Genomic DNA, 10,456 nt, shown 5'->3' with positions numbered 1-10,456 from the left:
CGCGCACACACACGAACACACGCACGCACACACACGCACACGCACACACGCACACACGCGCACACACGCACACACACGCGCACACACACGCACACACGCGCACACACACGCACACACACGCACACACACACGCACGCACACGGAGTGGCGTTGTTGTTGTTATTAACACGGAACGTGTTTGAGTTTTAAACACAATTATTATTATGATTATGTGTGCGCTTGGTGGTGCCATTGTTCTGCCACTGTTCAGATATCCGCCCGTCCCTCAGTCGCCAGCGACTCCCTACACCGCGGCGTTATTGCATGAATAATGCAACGTTATTACGAATACATTAACGAATGAGTTAGTACATTTGATATTCGCGCTGTGTGTTACAGGGGCAAGGCGATATAGATCACAAACGGAGGCGCTGCTGCTGCTGCTGTTCCACAGACACAGCATCCACAGACACAGCAGCCTGCAGTAGTTCAGCAGCAGGGGGTAGGAGGGGAGGCGATGTTGCTCCGTGAGGTTTAACGGAGAGTCATTGGAGGGTTACATTTCTAGCAACAACTTTTTTGTTGTTGCCAATGTTGTGCCGTGCCGCGGGCACCACAATGGGCCAACTCTTCGTCCACGTGCAGTGACGTCACGGGGTCTTTAACGTCCGCCGTGAAGCCGACGTTAAAGACCCCCGTTCGTGCACGCATCGTGTTCACCAGGGCGGCCGACGCGCCCGAACCGCGAACCTCTACAACAACAATGTTCGGCCGCGTGTGCCAATCCACTGCTGGATGAAGGTCTCCCCCACACCTTTGTAGCTGCTGTGCTACATCCCGAATTAGTATTTTATAATAAAAAAATAATTGGGTGATTCATCTTCTTGGTTCTTTCGGTAAAGTCACGTAGAAGGGAAGTAATCAAATAATGAAAATAAACCATAATAAAATAATATATTATTTTAGAATAATATATTATTTTATCATATTATTTTATTTATTATTTTATTATGTTTTTTTTTATTATTTTATTACTTCCCTTCTACGTGACTTACCGAAAGAACCAAGAAGATGAATCCCTGCAGTCACGAAAGCTTTAAATCGTAAAATTGTGTGATTCTTGCAGCAATCGGGCTGTGATTTTGACCACCACGCGTTACACTGGATGGGGTTGCTTTCTTCATTTGTAGCTACGCGAGGGAAAGCGGAGAACCCCGAGGAAGCCCCGTGCATGACAGAGGGAGAGAGAGAACGTAGACAAACACACTCGGAAAGGCGACACGAGTCGGGAATCGAACCCAGGTGCTTCTTGTTACGAGGCGCGGCTGTTAACAACTTGCGATGCCACCCTCAGACTCTCGCTCGCTTTCCCCCTCTAAACCTCAATGATTCCTGAAGAAGGCCAGGAGGCCAAAACGTCGAGATGTTAGTGGGGTTTGTAGTTGTTTTTATCTCTAATCTCGGCGGCGTAGCTATTGAGGTGTGTGCAGGCGGTGTAACTGCGTCTCGGAGTAGCCCAGACGCCAGGCAATGATGGGATGGGGTGGGGGGAACCGGAGGGGGGGGGGGGGGCACAGACTCACATAGAGACCCATAGACTCACATAGAGATCCATAGACTCAGAGCCATAGACTCACATAGAGACCCATAGACTTAGAGACCCATAGACTTAGAGACCCACAGACTCACATAGAGACCCATAGACTCACAGAGCCATAGGCTCACATAGATACCCATAGACTCAGAGCCATAGACTCACATAGAGACCCATAGACTTAGAGACCCATAGACTCACAGAGCAATAGGCTCACATAGAGACCCATAAACTCAGAGCCATAGACTCACATAGAGACCCATAGACTCACATAGAGACCCATAGATTCACATAGAGACCCATAGACTTAGAGACCCATAGACTCACAGAGCCATAGACTCACATAGAGACCCATAGACTCACATAGAGATCCATAGACTCACAGAGCCATAGACTCACAGAGCCATAGACTCACATAGAGACCCATAGACTCACAGAGCCATAGACTCACAGAGCCATAGACTCACATAGAGACCCATAGGCTCACAGAGCCATAGACTCACATAGAAACCCAAAGACTTAGAGACCCATAGACTTACATAGAGACCCATAGGCTCACAGAGCCATATACTCACATAGAGACCCAAAGACTTAGAGACCCATAGACTCACAGAGCTATAGGCTCACATTGATACCCATAGATTCACAGAACCATATACTTACTTAGAGACCCATAAACCTACAAACCCATAGAATCACACAGCCATAGACTCTCATAGAGACCCAAAGACTTAGAGACCCATAAACTCACATAGAGACCCATAGGCTCACAGAGCCATAGACTCACATAGAGACCCATAGACTCACATAGAGACCCATAGACTTAGAAACCCATAGACTCACAGAGCCAGACTCACATAGAGACCCATAGACTTAAGAGACCCATAGGCTCACAGAACCATAGACTCTTGTTATAGAGCAAAAGACTCGCATGGTGATAGCAAAGCACCATTGTTATTACTATTGGTAATTAACCTGAACCAGCCAATTGACACCAACTATGTGTACGGCAGTATACACGTGGGTGTGTGTGTGTGTGTACATGTGCGTATCTGTGTGCGTGTGTGCGCGTGGAGCGGTGGCGTAGTGGTTAGCGCGCTGAACTCCGAACCCGTCGAACTGTGTTCGACTCTGAGTCACGATTGAACCGGTCCGGGGCCTCCCCTAGGTCGCCTCAGTCGAGTACCTAGTAAGGCGTTTAAAGCGTCAGCACTGGGAAGACAAAGGCGGCCCGGACGTGGTTCTGGCCACGCCACGCACTCGTGCGCCGAAGAGGCCTTAATAGGTGCTCGCTAAAAGCACTCGCCACAATGTATTTGAGCCATTTGGGTGACCTTTTGCATTTGACGGTGTTGTGTTTGCGTGTAAATTGTGCATTTAATGTGATACATAGACAGAGCGACCCTGCCATGAATACAATGGCTAAGATCCGTGTCCTGGGTCTCGGGTTAGTGGTTACGGTTAACGGTTAGGGTTAGTATCTGGTTTGGTGTGATTACGGTTACATTGTTCTTGGTTCTTTCGGTAAAGTCACGTATCATCAGGTGACGGTTGCTTGTGTTGCAGTCGAAACGTCGTGAGAATTTTTATTGTTTTATATTTGTATTATTTTATTATTTCCCTTCTACGTGACTTTACCGAAAGAACCAAGAATATGGATCCCTGCAGTCACGAAAGCTTTAAATCAAAATGTACGGTTACATTGTTGATAATGATAGTGGTTGTGTTGGGGTTACGTTTTATTTTTGTATCTGCAAGTTCTGGTTAGACGTTAAAGTTAGCCTCGAGTGAGCGTTAAAGTTAGGAGGGTTAGTGTAATGGGTAAGGGGTTTCATATCTGGTAAGTGCTAGGGTTAGTGGTGGCGCTAGTTTTAGTATCTGGTTAGTGAGTTAGGGTTAATATCGGGGGCTAGGTTAATTAGTCATGGTTAGTGTTACGGGATATGGTTAGTGTGGGGGGTTATTGCCAACATCTGGTTAGTATTAGCATTGTAAATGGTTGATGAGTTTGATGAGTCGGCTGATAATCGTGTTGAGGGAATGTCTGTGTTACATCCCTCAGTGTCGCCAAACACCAGTCATCACCATCAGCCATTATCTATCTACTGCTGGATGAAGGCCTCACAACAATACGGTATTACAATTTTCATTTAAACTAAATACGCATCAGAACCACGAATTTTTTGGTTAAATGTTCGTGTTTTTTGTCCACTAAAACTCGTAATATTTTTTTTAAAAAACGCTAAATTTAAACATCATTTAATTATTACACTGCTACACCTCGGAACTCGGCTCACGGGCCACGCCGACTTCGGCGTCACGCTCCAAGGTGGGCGAATTACTCGGTCCACTAATGGGTGATATGCCAGGTCCTGCCCTGGGACCAGGCAACCAAATCCATACTCCGAAGCGTACCTGTTTTTGGTAACCTAAATTATATTATTTTTTAAAGTTTATAATTCATTTGCACAGATTCGTATGAATGTGTACCAAATGTCCGTGTTCGATTCCGTTAGAGAACATCAATAGAGTAGACTGTGTATACCTTATCCCAGGACGAGATTCGAACTCGGTTCGCCGGGTTCGTAGCGTGGCGCGCTAACCACTACACCCACCGCTCCCCACAAGCGTTGATGGCTCACACACGCACGCACACACCGACAAGTACTGTTCGCGAGTACCTATTAAGGCCGGCACAGCACACCAGGGAATTGGGAGCCAAGCGCCACACCGGGCAACATTTGCCTCTCCATTGATGATGTGTACACAGTGGCCAGCACCAGTAGCGATGTTTACACACCGCACCAGTGACTCATTTGAAGCTGAGTCGACCTTGGGGAAAGTCCACCATCGGTTCAGATAATCGTCACTGGTGTTGGCCGTGAGCGGGAAGCGAACTCAGACACACGTGTACACACACATGCACAGACACACGCACAGACACACGCACAGACACACGTGTACACACACACGCACAGACACACGCACAGACACACGCACAGACACACGTGTACACACACACGCACAGACACACGCACAGACACACGCACAGACACACGCACAGACACATGCACAGATACACGCACGTACACACGTGTACACACACACGCACAGACACACGTGTACACACACGCACAGACACACGTGTACACACACGCACAGACACACGTGTACGAAGACAAAGATCCCCCGTATAGCCTTAACATACTTTTGGGGCAAGTGCTGTTAGATACTCATTTGATGCTGAGTCGACCTAGAGGAGGCCGAAGACCGGTTCAGATAATCGTCACCGCGTGTTGATCGTGAGCGGGAATCGAACTCGGGTCGCCGGGTTCGTAGCGCAGCGCGCTGACCGCTACGCTACGCCTATGACGACAACTTTTATCGTGCAATAATTAGCGATGACGTCACCACGGCGCTTGTGCCAGGCCAGGTGCACACATGCAGTGTGCAAGGCTCGTTCCTTCGCTTCTTCGGAGGTCACGGGACAGACCCAGCAGGTGCCATGGGTTGACTGCTGTGCCAGGCTAGGTGCATGAGGAGGAGGTCACGGGACAGACCCAGCAGGTGCCATGGGTTGACTGCTGTGCCAGGCTAGGTGCAGGAGGAGGTCAGGGCACAGACCCAGCAGGTGCCATGGGTTAACTGAGATGGCAGGTGCATCACCTGTGCTCCCGCTGTGCCACAAACAACACATTTACAATAAAACATACACAACTACACAAGAGACATATACACATACAAAGATACCCCGTATAGCCTTAACAGACTGTAGGGGCAAGTGCTGTTAGCGAGCACCTATGAAGGCCGGAGCGGTACACGAGGGGGTGGGTGGCCTGCACCACGCCCGACCGCCTTTGTCTCCCCAGTGGCGATGTTTACACACCACACCAGGTACTCATTTCAGGCTGAGTCGACCTCACATCACAACACACACGTTTAAGTGAAAGAGTCTGTGGTTAATCCACTGCTGGATGGGACACTGATTGGCAATGGCAGGTGCTGTACGTATGGGATGCGAGGTGATAGGGAGATAGATGGCAGTAGATGGATTGTTGGATCTATCTGTGCGGAGCGTGGGTGTGTATCATTATTAGCGAGTTGATTACATCACAATTAATTAATATTGTATTTTATTACATTTAATTTTTATTATTTTATTATTTCCCTTCTACGTGACTTTACCGAAAGAACCAAGAAGATAATATTAGTCTGTCGACCTATCGGCCTTCCCTACGTATACGTATCATCATTATTTGTCATGCCCAATTAACTGCTGGATGAAGGCCTCCCAGAGCTTTTGTCATCTCTCACCATCCTCCACCTGCACGCGAAGTGATTCCATCGCTCCATCTCCACGTTTGAGGTCCTCTCGGACACACGCGTTCCATTCCTTCAAAGTGTGTTAGTTGGCATGTATCGGGTAAATATAACTTATTTCGCACCAACCGTGCTAATCGAACCTCTTGGGAATGTTTCAACTCTGCACCGATATAACCACAACAATTTAACTCGACGCACTCGCAAAAAAAACCGACAGATCCTAAACGACGTCATTAATGCTGCGTTGAGTAAGACACAGATCATCATTATTATAATTTACGTACCCCGATTAAGCGCATTTCATCTTGTGATCAGAACTACGGTCTCATCTGACCTATACTCTTTGGTTCTATCGGTAAAGTCACGTAGGGAAAAAAATAAAATAAAAAAGTAAATTAAATCACGACGTTTCGATTGCAACACAAGCAATCATCATCAGGTGTGAAAATCACAGCTAGAATTGTTTTTACTGATCTCGCAAGCTCAGCAGCGTTGGCTTGGATGGTGCACCTCGAGGTGCTATAGGCTGTGGTGTCACGTAAGCCTTGTTTAACAATCATCAGACGCGTGAAGCGTGAAACACTTGGGAGGCAGCGCGTATTTGTATGTTGTACTTAGTATACGTCGCCTGGTGATGGTGGTTGTTGAAATTACCAGCGAAACGTCACGGTTCTAGAATTGTAATTGTTGTGGAATTACTCTTCAACGCACCCGTGTGTTGCAGAGTAAACCCACAACATCTACACAACGGTGCTAGAATTGTAATTCTTGTGGATTTACTCTTTAACACACCCGTGTGTTGCAGAGTAAACCCACAACATCTACACAACGGTGCTAGAATTGTAAATGTTGTGGATTTACTCTTTAACGCGCCCGTGTGTTGCAGAGTAAACCCACAAGATTTACACAAAGGTGCTGTAATTGAAAATGTTGTGGATTTACTCTCTAACGCATCCGTGTGTTGCAGAGTAAACTCACAACATCTACACAACGGTGCTGGAATTGAAAATGTTGTGGATTTACTCTTTAACGCATCTGTGTGTTGCAGAGTAAACCCACAACATTTACACAACGGTGCTAGAATTGTGAATGTTGTGGATTTACTCTCTAACACGCCGGTGTTGTTTAACTAGTGACGGATGATCACCTTCTGTTCACGTGACCAAACCTCACTAATTGGCCGTGTCGGGTGGTGGCGGGTTTAACGACACATTCATATTTTTACACGCGATCTCACCCAAAACACATAATCTATCATGGATATGTATGTACGTATGTATTATATGTGCTTGTATGTTTAAGTGAGTGTATTAGATTTTTTTTAGTGGGGAGCGGTGGCGCAGTGGTTAGCGCACCGCGCCGCGAAACCCGACAGAGTTCGATTCCCGGGCCACGGCTAACGTCAGTGAACCAGATCATTAAACCGGCGCGGTGAAGTATGGTCAAATTATACAAATGACCGAGGCCCCCGTCCAACCACGATGTATCCATTTGTGCAGGTGTAGTGAGACAAAGACGACCGGGCGTGTCGCCAACTCAATACGCCTTGTCGGCCATCATTGGCAGTGCTTGCCCCTAACGGTCTGTTAAAGGCTATCGATAGGGGGGGTTCTTTGTGATTAGCTATATGTGTATCGCCAGCCACGATCAATACACTGCTGGATGAAGGCTTCCCCGAGCTGCCGATCCACCCACAACGCTCCATCTCCCGCTGCAGTCGTACTCGCGGACGCGTTTCGTTCCATCGCTCGTGCAATGTTCCGTGTTTACGATTGTTTTTTTTTTCAATGTAATCACCGCAACAATCATGATTATCGATAACTGTACAAGGCTTCCGATCGCTAATGCTTGCAAATCACGCGCGATCTGATTTCATCGCTCCATCTCCCCTCAGACGCGTTACGGATCATGTCAATTATTGCATACGAGGCAAATATTAACACAGAGCGATGTGCAATTTAATATCTCAAACACGCCACGCTATAACACATCAGACATTTGAGTGTAAATTCGAAACGAGACGCGTCGGAAGATTTTCCCGCCAGATTTAAACATTTTCCCGCCATTTTTTAAATGTCCCGCCCGACAATGTCCCGCCTCCCGCCGGTCTCTCCACCAATCAGCGCGCCCGATCGTTGCTCCGCCAGATAACATTTTACCCGCCAATATTTTTTCCCGCTAAATTTGTTTTTGTATTTCTCCTGCCGTGCCAAGCCCGTTCCTTGTAATTTGTTTTCTTTTCCTATTACATTTTTTTACTTCCTCCACCATTCGGTTGTCGTCCCATCCCGTCAGACATAACTTCTATTTAGTTAAACAACTATTTCCCCTCACCCCCGTCAACCTTTCCGGCTGTATCCCGTCACCGTCCGCTCCTTTCCCGCCAAAACTGAGCCGAGTCACGTGCGCGTCTATACAAAGATCACCCGTGTAGCCTACAGAGACAGCCGGGGGCAAGTGCAGTGCTTCTCTCACACACACACACTGCGCGATAAACTCATTAGTCGTGCTTTGAAGAAGGGGCATTGCGCGAAACGTCGCACATATATCTATTGAGGCAGCGTTATCGACGAATTTGTTATTTCTGACCCAAGTCCCCTAGGCCGACTCAGCCTTAACCGAGTTCCTGGTGTGGCGTGCAAACAATCAGTACCGGGGAGACAAAGGCGGCCGGGCGTGGGTATGGCCGCATCAGCTGGGAGCTGGCTGGCTTACAGCACCTGCCCCAACATTCTATGTAAAGGGGTGGGGGGGTCTTTGTGTGAACTTCGCGCGTACACAATTTTTAAATCCTTTATATTAAGTTCGCTTGCTTGCGCACTTACGACCGTGCTAATCTTTCGGTCGTTTTTTAACCCACTTCCCGTGATCCAATCGAGCTGACATTTTCCACACAGACTCGTTGTGCGTGACAATTAATGTTCGTGAAAAAAAATTCAAAAATTTTCCACTTTTTAGGAAAAAAAAAATTCATATTTAACTTAAAATACCAATGTGATAAAAATGAAACTCTTACTCAAGAAAAACAGAAATGAATAATAAAATAAAACCGATGCCACGCATATAAAGGATTTATAGTGAAAAACTTTGTTTTTACGGGTTAATTTTTTTAAAGCGCGCTCTGTCTACAACGTCGATTCAACGCCGTGACGACGGCGCGACAATTGAACTTACCCGCACGTGGCACGGGGAATCCGTAACGCTGATTGGTGGGCCGAGGTGCTTGAGGGGGCGGGGTTTAAAGGATTGAGGGGGTGGGACATTGGGGGGTGGGGGCATTGGGGGCGGGGCACACAGAGGAGGTAACGACAGCAAGACAAAGATCCCCCGTGCAGCCTCAACAGAATGTTGGGGCAAGTGCTGTTAGCGAGTAGCGCCCAATGAAGGGCCAACACATCACGCGTAGGCGGTGGGTGGCCTACACCGCGCCCGGCCGCCTTTGTCTCCCCATGCGCACCGCACCGGGAACTCATTTGAGGCCGAGTCGACCTAGGGGAGGCCCACGACCGGTTCCGATAATCGTCACCGGTGTTGTTGGTGGTCGTGAGCGGGAATCGAACTCGGGTGGCCGGGTTAGTAGCGCGCTCACCGCTCCACTGCCGCTCCCTCCACGTGATCGGTATCATTGACCCGTCTTCTGAATGAGGTCGATTGTCCGAAACGTTGACGTGATATACAAGCACCTTATTTAATTCGCGACAAGGAAATCTGACTAATTTGGTATATACTGTATAGATTAAAAAAAATCATTATTAATTAGTTATATTCTCAAAAATGTACGTTTGATTTGGTGTTAAGGTGTGGTGTGTAGTAAGTGTGTGTATGTGAGTAGCATTGTGTATAATGTGTGTGTGTGTGTTGCATTGTTGTATATGTGTGTGTGTGGATATGCTTTTGGGGAGCGGTAGTGTAGTGGTTAGCGCGCTGCGCCACAAACCCCGACGACCCGAGTTCGATTCCCGTTCACGGCCACATAACACCGGTGACGATTACCTTAACCGGCCCTGGACCTCCCTTAGGTCGACTCAGCCTCAAATTAGTTCGGTGTGTAAACATCGCCACTGGGAAGACAAAGGCGGTCGGGCGTGGTGCTGGCCACCCATCCACGATCTTTTCCTGTGCCGGCCTTTATAGGTTGCTCGCTAATAGCACTTGCCCCAACAGTCTGTTAAGGCTACACGGGGGATCCGTGTGCTTGTCTGTACTGTCAGTACTATATAAACCCATATATACCGGTAACCGTATTGAGAGAAAAAAAACGGTTACGGTTTTCCGTACATATAGAAAAGTCTAGCGTGCAGATTTTAACTGGAAACGATTTTACATTCCTGGTTTCGAACTATCCGAACCCAGTAATCGATGGTGAATTAATGGTTACCGGTTTAATCACCCTGGTACGAGTGTACACACGCACACTTAAACATCACAGTACATAGACTCAAAGACAGATTCCCAGTTTATTATTTGATAGACTTGACTTAAAGCTTTAGTGAATCCATATTATTTGGGTCTTTCGGTAAAGAAAGACCCAACGAATATTTTTTATCGACTGTTTGGGCA

The 10,456-nt window shown here is 47.4% G+C and overlaps 1 protein-coding gene across 1 annotated transcript in view; it reads left to right on the top strand.

Moving 5' to 3' along the window:
• Nucleotides 1-3,636: 3,636 nt before the first annotated feature.
• The window catches only part of LOC133347871 (homeobox protein unc-4 homolog), a 66,387-nt gene continuing 59,567 nt past the window's right edge, over nucleotides 3,637-10,456 (top strand). Inside the window, exon 1 of the mRNA XM_061560590.1 lies at nucleotides 3,637-3,707. Coding sequence (XP_061416574.1) covers nucleotides 3,686-3,707 — 22 coding nt within the window. The 5' untranslated portion in view covers nucleotides 3,637-3,685. The remainder of the gene's footprint in view (nucleotides 3,708-10,456) is intronic.

The sequence above is a fragment of the Lethenteron reissneri genome, chromosome 3 (genome assembly GCF_015708825.2).
Source record: "Lethenteron reissneri isolate LAM-NWPU_2019-01 chromosome 3, ASM1570882v1, whole genome shotgun sequence".
In the NCBI taxonomy this organism is placed as follows: Eukaryota; Metazoa; Chordata; class Hyperoartia; order Petromyzontiformes; family Petromyzontidae; genus Lethenteron; species Lethenteron reissneri.
This window is presented reverse-complemented; position numbering and strand designations above follow the sequence as displayed.